Here is a 13713-nt window from a genome sequence, read left to right as displayed (position 1 = left end):
AGAGTTTTCCTTTGAGACATATGAAGTGTTCTTCCTTATCTTTTGGGATAACTTTTGGTTGAAAGTTGATTTTATTCGATATTGTAATGACTACTCCTGCTTGTTTTCTGTGACCATTTGCTTAGAAATTTTTTCCAACTTTATACTTTGAGCTAGTGTTTGTCTTTGTCACTAAGTTGTGTTTCCAGTATGCTGCAAAATCCTGGGTCCTGTTTACTTATCCAGTCTGTTATCTATGTCTTTTTATTGGGAAATTGAGTTCATTGATTTTAAGAAATAGTAAGTTAAAGTGGTTGCTGCTTCCTGTCATTTTTTCTTAGAAGTGGATTTATGTTTGTGTGGCTACCTTCTTTTGAGTTTGTTGCAAGATGATTACTTTTTTGCTTTTCTTATGGTGTAGTTTCCCTCCTTGTGTTGGCGTTTTTCATCTATTATCCTTTCTAAGACTGGATTTATGGAGATATTGTGCAAATTTGGTTTTGTCACAGAATATCTTGGTTTCTCCATCTGTTATAATTGAGTGTTTTTATGAGTAGAGTGGCCTGGGCTGCCATTTGTGTTCTCTTAGGGCCTATATGACATATGCTCAGGATCTTCTGGCTTTTATAGTCTCTGGTGAGAATTCTGGTGTAATTCTGATATGTCTGCCCTCATAGGTTACTTGGAGAATGCAATTATTCTTCTTTTTTTTACTTTTATTTTATCTGTGTTTGTGTGAGGGTGTCATTTACCCTAGAAATAAAATTTCAGGCAATTGTGAGCAATGATTTCATTCTGGAAATTGAACCCAGAGCCTGTGGAAGAACAGATAGTGCTCTTATCCACTGAGCCATCTGTCCAGTGATGGTCATGAGGTCTTTGTCACAGAAATAGAAAACTAAGACAGTTGAGTGAAGTATCCTGACATTTAGATTTCTATTAAATAACCCTGAGAGCATTATTTTTTCCTCTGTATGGTATCTCTGAATAATTCTCTTTCAATTAAAAACTTCAAAATATTTTAAGTGAAATACAGTAACATTATGTTTTCTCTTCTCTTTTCCCCTCAAACTCTATCTACCAGTTTCAATTTGATAGTCTCCTTTTATTGATAGTTATTGTCACATATATGTATGTATCTATGTATTATCTATCTATCTATCTATCTATCTATCTATCTATCTATAATATTTTATGTATACACATGAATTCCCATACAACTTTTAGAGTGCACTATTTATTTCCATTAATTAACTTATTTATTCAATTTACATCTGATTGCTGTCACTTCCTTTCTTCCCCTCACACAATCCATCCACTATCCCTCTTACCCTTCTCCTCTAAGCTGGTGGAGGACCCACTGGCAAATCAAGTCTCAGCAGAGCAGGGTGCATCATCTTCCCACTGAGTCTAGACAAGGCAGCCCAGTTAGGGGAATGGAATCTACACACTGACAACAGATACAATTCATTTTTATTAGCACCAAGAAAAGGTGTCATTAAAATTATCGCTTTAATTATGGCACCAATTACACAGAAACAACAAAGAATCCCTAAATTTTTCACAACATATATTATTATTATTGTTATTATTATTTATAACTGTGAGTGTGGATGTAGATATATGCACATGAGTGCTCCTGGAGGCCACAGGCTTCAGACATCCTGGAGTTGTAGCTATAGACCTTACCAGGGTGCTGGGATTTGAACTTTAGTACATTGGAAAAGCAGCCAGTGCTACTAATGGCTATGCCACTGTTCTAACCTCACAACATATATATTTTAACATTGAGAATTACTCATCATGTTACCTACATCAGTATTAGGTGCATAGAAATTCTCATTTATTGGTTCTTGGACTACATGACAATGACTTGACTGTTTTAAGAAACCAGAGGGACTCAAAAGATGACTCAACAGTTAAGAGCACTGACTGCTCTTCCATAGAACCCAGGTTTGATTCCCAGCATTCACATGATGGCTCACAAGCATCTGTAACTTCAATTTAAAAGAAAAATGAAAGCCAGTGATGGTTTTTCTAACTGGCAACAACTTTTTTTTTCCAAAAACTAGTGTCTGGTCCACATATAGAGCTTCAGGATTGATATATATATATATATATATATATATATATATATATATATATATATACATATATATATATATTTTTTTTCTTCAGGAAGTTTTCTTATATTTTTGGTTGTGAGCCTAGCCTTTAACGACTGAGCCATCTCTCCAGCCCGGAAGTTTTCTTGATACAACATTATTGCTGTTGGCATTTATTGTATATTAGCTATAGACAAAATACAGAAATTGCCTATAGATTTCAAAGCAGAAGCATTCTAGTTCTGTTTGTCTAAATGTCCTTAACATAAGCTAGTATGGTTGCTGAGAGATCAATATAATGGTGTTCATGGAAAAAGACAGAGTGCATACTGGCAGACACATCCATTGATAATGTTTATTACTAAGTCATTAGTGCATTTTGGGGAACAGTATTGATGAAGAGAGCCAGCAAGACATCATTAAACAGCTTAGGAGAGCTTAGAAATCTTATTCAGGTCATCACAGCAAACATTAACGTACCTTCTTACACATTTTTTTCAGAATTGTCCTTAAAACATGTTATTGTATAAAAACACACACTCTTCTATAATAACTGTACCTGCAAAGGAAAATCAAGGAAATAGTCCAGATTTATGTAAAATGTCTGCAAAATGTACAGCTGTCCTCATAAACTTCAGAAAGTATCCCAAGAAAGATAGCAAGCACCTGTACTGACTCCCACAATCTGAGAAACCATGGTGCCTTGCATCAGAGCAGAAGGTAAGAAAGTTCTGTGGAAGTCAACACAACATGACAGGCAGCCAGAAATGCCAGGTTAAGAGACAAAGCCCTTCCATCTCTCTCAGAGCCAACAATCAGATTCAAACCATCCACTCTGTGAAGCTGTGTGGGCAAAGGTTTATGCTCTTGTTCAGTTAGTGACACAAGATAGTGAGCTTCCATCAGAATGTCAATCCTGAAATCATCCCAGAGAGGATAAAGACCAGACTTTACATCAGCCCACAGGGCAACCTGAAGTCCTGTGTCAGTATACATCATCCCACTTGTCTCCTCAGGGCCCCCATCACCTCCTTGTTCCTCAGGCTGTAGATGAATGGGTTCAGAACAGGGGTAACGATTGAGTAGAGCACAGCCACCACTTTGTCCCTCCCAGGAGAATGCAAGGAGTGTGGCTGGGTGTAGGTGCAGAGACCAGTGACATAGAACAGGCTGGCCACAGTCAGGTGTGAAGAGCAGGTGGACACAGCTCTACTCTGTCCCTTCCCTGAACCCATCTGGAATACAACAACCAACACCCGAGCATAGGAAACTAGGATGGCCAGGAAGGGTAACAACAGAATGACAAGGCCACTCAGGAGGACTGTATGCTCATATTGGGACGTGTCTTCACACACCAGTGGCAGGAGAGATGGAACCTCACAGAAAAAGTGATTAACAATCCTAGATCCACAGAACGGAAGTTGAAATACATACACTGTATGCACAAAAGCATTAATGGAGCTGCTGCTCCAGGCACCGGCGACCATGGAGCAGCAGATATTTCTGCTCATGAGCAAAGGGTAGTGCAAGGGCTGGCAGATGGCTATATACCTGTCATAGGACATGAAGCCCAGAAGGAGGGCTTCAGACCCACCCAGGGTCAGAAACACAAAGGTTTGGATGGCACATCCCAGAAAGGAAATGGTCTTGGTGTCTGACAGGAAGTTAGCTGCCATCTTGGGCACAGTGGTAGAGATGTACATCATGTCAATGATGGAGAGCTGGCTGAGGAGGAAGTACATGGGGGTGTGGAGTGTTCGGTCCAGCCTGATTAGATGGACCAGTGTGATGTTGCCTATGAGAGCCACTGCAAAGAGGAGGGCAATGACTGTAAAGAGGATGGTGTCCAGGTGTCCATACTTGAAAAGACCAACCAAGGTGAAGTCTGTCCCACAGCTGTGGTTTCCTGTCCCCATGACTTAGATGGAACCATCAAAGCAGATAAAATCTGGAAATGGCATGGCCTGGTGACAAATGTCCTTGAGGGGGAAATGACAACTATTCATTGGATAGTTTCCTGATTAGAGCACTCTCTCTTCTACCCTGTATATTAACACTCTTAGTTTTGCTTGTGATATATGCTTCAGTGCAAGACTTTCTATTTCCATTCACTAAACTTTGAAACACGACTTGGGTTCTCTGTCCTTACCATTTGTACATTGATGGAGTCGTCCATCTCTTTTGATTCAATGATGTTTATAAGTTATAACTGAGGAAATAAGAATAAACATTTTTGAGATCACAAAATGAAATTCCAATAATCTTAAAATAAACTGTTATATAATTCTCATCAAATTTTCTATATGTGCTGCAGATCCTTACTGGTGAAAGTCTGGAATTGGGTCTCTTTCTTGACAGTGTTCACTCACTCAGTTTTGTTATCCATGTAAACATAATATGGACAGGGGAGTCTTAGGGAACCAAAGCACAGAATGAGTCCAGGAAATGAACAAAATACTGAGATCATTGTGTAATGTAAAAATTGAGAAGATACTATATGCCCTGAAAGGATTATGTAATGCAAGAGACCATCATGTGAACTCATACTAGGGATTTTATTACATTATACACATATCACTCACCTGTTGCCTAAAGCAAGTACACTACTTTAAATGAACAGAGGAGTAGGCAACAATTTTCAAACTCTCAAAATATTTCTTAAGATGGAGAATTAAGCAGAAATTAATAGTGCAAGGCAGGAAATGATTACTATCTTTCATATAAAGACTTCAGTTAATCCATACCTCCCCACTATTCCTTAAGTCCAGTTTTTTGTTTGTTCCTTAATTACCCCCAGTGTCAGATGTTATCAGGATCCCGTTAGTAGTTATATATGTATAGTAGTTATATATGTCACTGCTGAAAGTGTGGCATTGTCTGCTGATTTAAATGGTGCATGTGCATGTGCATTTGTGTGTGCCTGTGCCTGTGCCTGTGTTACTGGGATCAAATGCCTGACCTTGGCATGCACTGTGTCCTGATTTACAGCCTTAGTAATTGACTTATGAGGCTTAATCTCACTCATCTTGCTCAGTAGCTCAGATGTTATCAACTCTAATCTTGTCCTGAACTTCCTGAAAGCTGGAATAGAGACTGGGCCACTGAGACCAGTCCTGTCCTTGCTTCTCATCATTAGAAGGATTGGTCAGTGTCTGCTAATCCTTCCTGGTGTTAAAGTCAGTTTTAAATGCTCTGAAATCAGAAAAGGTAAATTTTCCTTCCTCTTCATTACAATATGAGAAGAATTTTTGCTTTTGTTCAATATGTTGGAAATCACCTAGTCTGATTTCTCATTCTCTAAAGACAAAACTTAGTCTATGGCAGCAGCAGCAGCAGTAGCAACCCTGGTTCCAAAAACCTCCCAGGCCATCAGAAACACAATGTGTTTTAGATGTGGATGCTTCCCTTTGGAGGACAGAGTGTGCTGTGGCAGCCCAGAGCAGTGGACACACTTGAACTCCTTACTCCTGTGAATCCCTGTCACAATCACATCTATCACCCAATGAGAGTCAGTATAAGGGTCACTTGGAATCAATGTTAAAGATGTCCAATAGCCTGATGTTTTCCATGCACACTATGCACTGTACATGTGTGTCAAATTATATCACACCTCTGTGATTAATAAATTAAATCACAATTAATTTTCAAATCAGAAAATATTCTAAATATGTTGAGAAATGGCATGTTTGATGGCAATCTTGTCCCTGGAACTGGAAGAGCCCCAGTCCCTTTCTCCTTGTAAGAAGGGTTCTATGAAGAATAGTAATGGACAGCATTCACACATGTTGATCTTTCAGGTATTTTTTAAAGCGGTAGCTGGAGTGTGCATCTCTCCAGGAGTTGATTCAATTCAAGAGTATGGGTTACAGGTAGAACAATGCACTTTACCCAGTAATCCCAATGTATAACTCACCAGCAAGAGCACCACTGCTATAGCAAACTCATCAGAGAATCCAGCTTCACTTTAGTAACTTCTTGACCGCCACGCTCCTTTGTCAGCTAAGGGGCTGTGCAGTGACCAAGCCAGAATTCCATCCTCCATCTACCTGAGCTCTTTAATAAGAGGACCATGGCGAGCTTTTCCTCCAGGTGACTCAATGTGTGGACTGCCTGGGTTCTTATAAATTTAACTCTAACAAAATTTGACTACATCATAAGCGACTGTATATTAGAGATACACATCTCACTTTCCTAGGGTTTCTCCTCAACAATGGAATATTAAATAAGAACAGAAAATGAACCTGCCCAAAAATATAAGAAAGATGAGACACTTAGAGATAGGAGGTTGAAAGTCACACCTATGAATAACTTTTAAATATAGTGTCAATTTCCAGTGAATCAAGCTATTTAATCTGTATATCCAAAAGGAAATCCTGGCTTCTAAAACCTCTGATACTCAATACATTTTGGAACCTTTTTTCCCCACTGTGAATTTGTAGGGTAGTTGGTTTTTTGTTTTAAAAATAATTCTCACTTAACGTTGAACACTTAGGTAGAAAAGAAATATCATTTTGGCATCTATGGAAGACCTTTAAGGTCTTAAATGCTCTGGCTGCCTGTGCAAGATTGGACCTCATAGGCATTCTTTCAGAATCCTTCTGGGAAAACCTGGTCTCTTGTCCACAATTAAATAAACGCATGACATACAAGAGATACCATTTTATTAGAACTCAGGTTTTCACTGCACAGTAGAAGTTAAAAGAGGAGAGAATGAATGTTCAAAACATATTTTCATCATAACTGAATTCGATCACTTTTTTAAAAACTCATTTCATTAAACACACAGAAGCATAGGAATAACCTGCAAAATGTAGATACTAGGAACAACATAATATGATATTTCAAAGAATTATATAATCTAGGTTTTGGCTTGTGTCACATATTCCTGAAGACAGCAGGACCGCTGACATAAGAGAGTCATGTTTATGAAAGCCATGGCTCCTTTTTTTTTTTTTTTTTTTTTTGCCATGGCTCCTTTTGATGTCAGAATAAAAAAAAATAGTTCACTGTGTCCCAGCTTGGACAAGAAGTTGGATCAATGGTAAAGTACAATCTTTACCTGCTACAGAAATGTTTCTGTCAATCTAAAGAGGCTATAGTTTTTAATTAGAAGAGAAAAATGAAGGAATGCAATTAATACTGACTGTATACTTGAGTCTGTAGTGTTTCTCAACAGGTAGCAACATCCTATCAACATTGTAGAAACTGGATCTTTGAATTAGCTCAAGCCTATTCCTAGATTGCTGTGTAACACATTTGTTTAATTTTTTTATCTATTAATACAAATGGCTGTTTCTTATTTTGCCCTTTTACCTAGAGTCAATGTTATGTTTCTAAAAAGATGGTTCAATACAAATTTATCCTTTTACAGTTACTGTGTTAATTGTAAAAATTTGACCCAATTTTACCTAAGACTTCTAGGTAAGTCTTTATATGTTACATCGAGCCATTTTTTTTAGTACTGATTCCATTTTCTATGAGACATTTTTTCTTGATAACATAGCAGATTCAGGGAAAATGGTTATTATATTTTATTCTACTTGTAGATTCCTTATTGTTATTTACCTGTAGAGTAATAGGTGAAAAGTGGGCTAGATCAACCTTGAAATGAATGTTTTCTACAATTTAACAAAAAAGCAAATTCTTGTATCTTTCTGTTACTTACACATTTTTTTTCTAGTATTGACCACTTCTTCATTGCAGTGTTCAAATGATTTTTTCTTTTTTTCTTATTAATGTTTCTTCCCATCAGTCCTGGATTTTATGATTTGTTCCACATTCAGTGGGCTTTTAACCTTATTAACTAATGACCCATTAATCTATTCCTACCTATGAGCAAGCTGCTACTACCACCACTCATGTGATGTTTGGACTTCTACAAATTTCACTCTGTAAACATAGCCTTAGAAAATCTTTCACTCCTCTTTTCTTATTTTATATTTTTCTAATTTTACTACTAGTTCTTTTCCTTCTGTGTTTAAATTAAAATTACAAGTTCAGTCAATAACTAAAATGTAATATATATGTGTATAGAAGTCCTCTGCGACATCATTTCTGTGCAAGTCAAAAAAGTCTTATCCAAGAAAACTGTTAGTTATACATGAAGTTTCCTTGGCTTACAAGGCAGTAAAAATAATTGCAACACCCAGATTGTCACGAATGCCATCTCCATTCATTTTTGTAGAGGTATGATATATTCTAATAGATTGTATCACTTTCCTGATGATGTTTTGTTTATTTATTCTTTTATTTACATGTATGGGTGTTTTGTTACCATATGTTTCCATATATGGTGTACATGCTTGGTGCCTAAAGAAGCCAGAAGAGGGTGACAGACTCCCTGGATTCAGCAGAAGGTTGTGAGCTGTCCTGTGGATGCTTGGAATTGAACCTGGGTCCTCTGTAAGAGTGATCAGTGCCCTTAACTGCTGAACCTCTCTATTTATTCTTTAAATACTCTTGATAGCTTTATAATTTCATGATAATCTTATTTGGAAAATAAATGTTTTTTACAGGAATAAAATTTTTCTGAGGAGGAGAGACATAGCATAGAACCACTTTTTGAAATATAATAGCTTCCTTAAGAGCTGAGGCTCATCTTTTATTCTTTTTTATTGGATATTTTAGATTTACATTTTAAATGTTATCCCCTTTTCTGGTTACTCAACCATAAACCTGCTATGCCATCCCCTCACCCACTTCTTCTATGACGGTGTTCCCCACTCATCTACCCACTCCTACCCTCCTCCATGCCATGGAATTCTGCTACACTGGGGGTTCAAGCTTTGGCAGGACCAAGGGCTTCTCCTTCCACTGGTGTCCAACAAGGCCGTCCTCTGCTGTATATGCAGCTGGAGTCATGAGTCTATCCATATGTACTCTTTGGATGATGGTTTAATCCCTGGTATCCCTGGTTGGTAGGTATTATTGTTCTTATGGGGGTTGCAAACCCCTTCAGATCCTTCAATCATTTTTCTAACTCCTCCAATGGGAATCCTGTTCTCAGTTCAATGGTTGGCTGCAACCGTCCACCTCTGTATTTGACATGCTCTGCCAGAGCCTCTCAGGAGACAGGTATATCAGGCTACTGTCAGCATGCACTTCTTGGCATCAGCAATATGTCTGGTTTTGGTGGCTGTATGTATATGGACAGGATTCCCAGGTGGGGCAGTCTCTGGATGACCTTTCCTTCAGCCTCTGCTCCAAACTTTGTCTCTGTATTTCCTCTTATAATATTTTTGTTCTCCTTTTTAAGAAGGAGTGAAGCATCCACACTTTGCTCATCCTTCTTGAGCTTCATGTGGTCTGTGGATTGTATCTTGGGTAATTCAAGTTTTTGGGCTAATATACACTTATCCAATTATCAGTGAGTGCATATGGTGTGGGTGGGTTTTTTGTTTTATTTTGTTTTTACCTCATTTAGGATGCTATTTTCCAGTTCCATCTATTTGCCTAAGTAATACATGAAAATTTATTTTCATAGCTGATTGGTACTCCATTTTGTAAATGTATCACATTTTCTGTATCCATTCCTCTGTTGAAGGACTTCTGCGTTCTTTCCAGCTTTTGGCTATTATAAATAAGGCTGCTATGAATATAGTGCAGTGTGTGTCCTTGTTATATGTTGGAGCATTTTGGGGGTATATGCCCAGGAACAGTATAGCTGGGTCCTCAGGTTGTACAATGTTCAATTTTCTGAGGAACCTCCAGATTGATTTCCTGAGTGGTTGTACCAGTTTTCAATCTCACCAACAAAGGAGGAGTATTCCTCTTTCTCCACATCCTCACCAGCATCTGTTGTCACATGAGATGTTCTTCTTAGCCATTCTGACTGTTGTGAGGTGGAACTGCAGGGTTGTTTTGATTTGCATTTCCCTGATGGTAAGGAAGTTGAATATTTCTTTAGGCACTTCTCAGCAATTCAGTATTCCTCAATCCTTTGTAGAGCTCTCTACCCCATTTTTAATAGGGTTATTTGACTCTCTAATGTCTAACTTCTTGATATATATATATATATATATATATATATATATATATATATATATATATATATATATATATATATATATTGGATATTAGCCCTCTATCAGATGTAGCATTGGTAAAGATCTTTGCCCAATCTGTTGGTTGCCATTTTGTTGTAATGACAGTATCCTTTGCCTTACAGAAGCTTTACAGTTTTACCAAGTCCCATTTGTTGATTCTTGATCTTGGAGCATAAGTCATTGGTGTTCTCTTCAGGAAAATTTCCCCAGTGCCCATGTATTCAAGGGTCTTCCCCACTTTTTCTTCTATTAGTTTGAGTGTATCTGGTTTTAGGTGGAGGTCCTTCATCCACTTGGACTTGAGCTTTGTACAGGGCAATAAGTGATTTATTTGCATTCTTCTACATGCTGACCACAAGTTCAACCAGCACCATTTGTTGAAAAAATGCTACCTTTTTTTTCCTAATTAATGGTTTTAGCTCCTTGGTCAAAGATTAAGTGACCATAGGTGTGTGGGTTCATTTCTGGGTCTTCAATTCTATTCCATTGATCTGCCTGCTTGTCTCTGTACAAATACCATACAGTTTTTTTTAAAATCATGATTGCTCTGTAATACAGCTTGAGGCCAGGGATGGTGATTCCCCTAGAAGTGTTTTATTGTTGAGAATAGTTTTTGTTATCCTGGATTTTTAGTTATTTCAAATGAATTTGCAAATTGCTCTTTTTTGACTTTATGAAGAAGTGAGTTAGAATTTTGATGGGGATTGTATTGAATCTGTAGATTGCTCTTGGCAAAATGGCCATTTTTACTGTATTAATCCTGCCAATTCATGAGCATAAAAGATCGTTCCATCATCTGAGATCTTCAATTTCTTTCTCTAGAGACTTGAAGTTCTTATCATGCAGATCTTTTACTTGCTTGGTTAGAGTCACATCAAGGTCTTTTATTTGTGACTGTTTTAAAGGTTGTCATTCATCTACTTCTTTCTTGGCCTGTTTATCCTTGGAGTAGAGGAAGGCTACTGATTTGTTTGCATCGATTTTATATCCAGCCACTTTGCTGCAGGTGTTTATCAGGTTAAGTAGTTCTCTGGTGGAACTTTTGGGGTCATTTATGTATACTATCACATCATCTGCAAACAGTGATATTTTGACTTCTTCCTTTCCAATTTGTATCCCTTTGACTTCTTTTTCTTGTCTGATTGCACTGGCTAGGACTTCGTTTACTTTATTGGATAGATCGGGAGAGAGTGGGCAGGTTTGTCTGGTCCCTGATTTAAGTGGGATTGCTTTGGGTTTCCACTTAGTTTGATGTTGGATACTGATTTGCTGTATATTGTTTTTTACTATATTTAGGTAAGGGCCTTGAATTCCTGATCTTTCCAAGACTTTTTACCATGAAGGGGTATTGAATTTTGTCAAATGCTTTCTCAGCATCTAATGAGATGATCATGTGGGTTTTTTTCTTTGAATTTGTTTATATAGTGGATTATGTTGATGAATTTCCATGTATTGAACCATCCGTACATCCCTGGAATGAAGCCTACTTGATCATGATGAATGGTCGTTTTGATGTGTTCTTGAATTCAGTTTGTGAGAATTTTATTGTGTATTTTTCCACCAATATTCATAATGGAAATTGGTCTGAAGTTCTCTTGTTTGTTGGGTCTTTGTGTGGTTTAGGTATAAGCATAATTGTGGCTTCACAGAATAAATTGGGTAGTTTTCCTCCTGTTTCTATTTTGTGAAATAGTTTGGATAGTATTGTCATTGGGTTTTGATACACTCTTTGTGCCCTATGCTTAGTATGGCTAAGGGTTTATCTATCTTGTTGATTTTCTCAAAGAGCCATCTCCTGGTTTTGTTGACTTTTTGTATAGTTCTTTTTGTTTCTACTTGGTTGATTTCAGCCCTGATTTAGATTATTTCCTGACATCTACTTTCTTGAGTGTATTTGCTTCTTTTTGTTCTAGAGCTTTTAGGTGTGTTGTCAAGCTGCTAATGTATGCTCTCTCCAGTTTCTTTTTGGAGGCACTCAGAGCTATATGTTTTCCTCTTAGCACTGGTTTCGTTGTGTCCCATAAGTTTGTATATGTTGTGCTTTAATTTTCATTAAATTCTAAAACATCTTTAATTTCTTTTCTTTCTTCCTTGACAAAGTTATCATTGAGTAGAGCATTGTTCAACTTTCATGTATATGTGGGCTTTCTGTTGTATTTGTTGTTATTGAAAACCAGCCATAGTTCATGGTGATCTGATAGGCTGCATGGGATTATTTCATTCTTGTATCTTTTGAGGCCTGTTTTCTTTCTTTCTCTCTCTCTCTCTCTTTCTTTCTTTCTTTCTTTCTTTCTTTCTTTCTTTCTTTCCTTTAACCTATTTTATGGTCAATTTTTGAGAAGATGCTATGAAGTTCTGAGAAGGTATATTCTGTTTTAGGATGAAATGTTTTATCGATATCTGTTAAATCCATTTGGTTCATAACTTCTGTTAGTTTCACAGTGTCTCTGTTTAGTTTCTGTTTCCATGACCTGTCCATTGCTGAGTGTGGTGCTGAAGACTCCCACTATCATTGTGTGAAGTGCAATGTGTGCTTTGAGCTTTAGTATGTTTTTTTTTTATGAATGAAAGTACCCTTGCATTAAGAGCATATATATTCAGGATTAAGAGTTCATTTTGGTGGATTTTTCCTTTGATGAATATAGTGTCCTTCCTTATCCTTTTTGATAACTTTAGTGGAAAGTTGTTTTTATTCAATATTAGATTGGCTACTCCAGCTTGTTTCTTGGGAACACTTGCTTGTAAAATTGTTTTCTAGCGTTTTACTCTGATATAGTGCCTTTTTTGTCACTGAGGTGTATTTCCTGCATGCGGCAAAAGGCTGGGTCCTCTTTACATATACACTCTGTTATTCTCTGTCTTTTTATTGGGGAATTGAGCCCATTGATGTTGAGAGATATTAGGGGCCAGGGATTTTTTGTTTCCTGTTTTTTTGTTAGAGATGGAATTATGTTTGTTTGGCTATCTTCTTTTGAGTTAGTTGACATTACATTACTTTCTTGCTCTTTCTAGGATGTAGTTTCTCTCCTGTGTTGGAGTTTTCCATCTATTATCCTTTGTAGGGCTGTATTTGTGGAAAGATATTGTGTAAATTTGGTTTTGTCATGGAATATCTTGGTTTCTTCATCTGTGTTAATTGAGGTTTTGCTGGATTTAGTAGCCTGGGCTGGCATTTGTGTTCTCTTAGTGTATGTATGGCATCTGTCCAGGATCTTCTGACTTTCATAGTCTCTGGTGAGAAGTCTGGTGTAATTTTGATAGGTCTGCCTTTATATGTTACTTGACCTTTCCCCTTACTGCTTTTAATATTCTTTCTTTGTTTTGTGCATTTGGTGTTTTGACTATTATGCAATGGGAGGGCTTTCTTTTCTTGTCCAATGTATTTGGAGTGAGTTCTGTAGGCTTCTTGTATATTTATGGGCATCTCTTTCTTTAGGTTAGGGAAGTTTTCTTCTATGATTTTGTTGAAGCTATTTACTGGCCCTTTAAGTTGGGAATCTTCACTCTCTTCTATACCTATTATCCTGAGGTTTGATCTTCTTATTGTCTTGGATTTCCTGGATGTTTTGGGTTAGGAGCAATTT

The 13713-nt window shown here is 37.3% G+C and overlaps 1 protein-coding gene across 1 annotated transcript; it reads right to left on the bottom strand.

Moving 5' to 3' along the window:
- Nucleotides 1-3079: 3079 nt before the first annotated feature.
- Nucleotides 3080-4000, bottom strand: Or2ak5 (olfactory receptor family 2 subfamily AK member 5). Its single transcript, NM_001000019.1, has one exon. It carries the CDS (start codon nucleotides 3998-4000, stop codon nucleotides 3080-3082), a length of 921 nt encoding a protein of 306 aa, NP_001000019.1.
- Nucleotides 4001-13713: the final 9713 nt, after the last annotated feature.

Source organism: Rattus norvegicus, chromosome 10 (assembly GCF_036323735.1).
Source record: "Rattus norvegicus strain BN/NHsdMcwi chromosome 10, GRCr8, whole genome shotgun sequence".
Classification (NCBI taxonomy): domain Eukaryota; kingdom Metazoa; phylum Chordata; class Mammalia; order Rodentia; family Muridae; genus Rattus; species Rattus norvegicus.
This window is presented reverse-complemented; position numbering and strand designations above follow the sequence as displayed.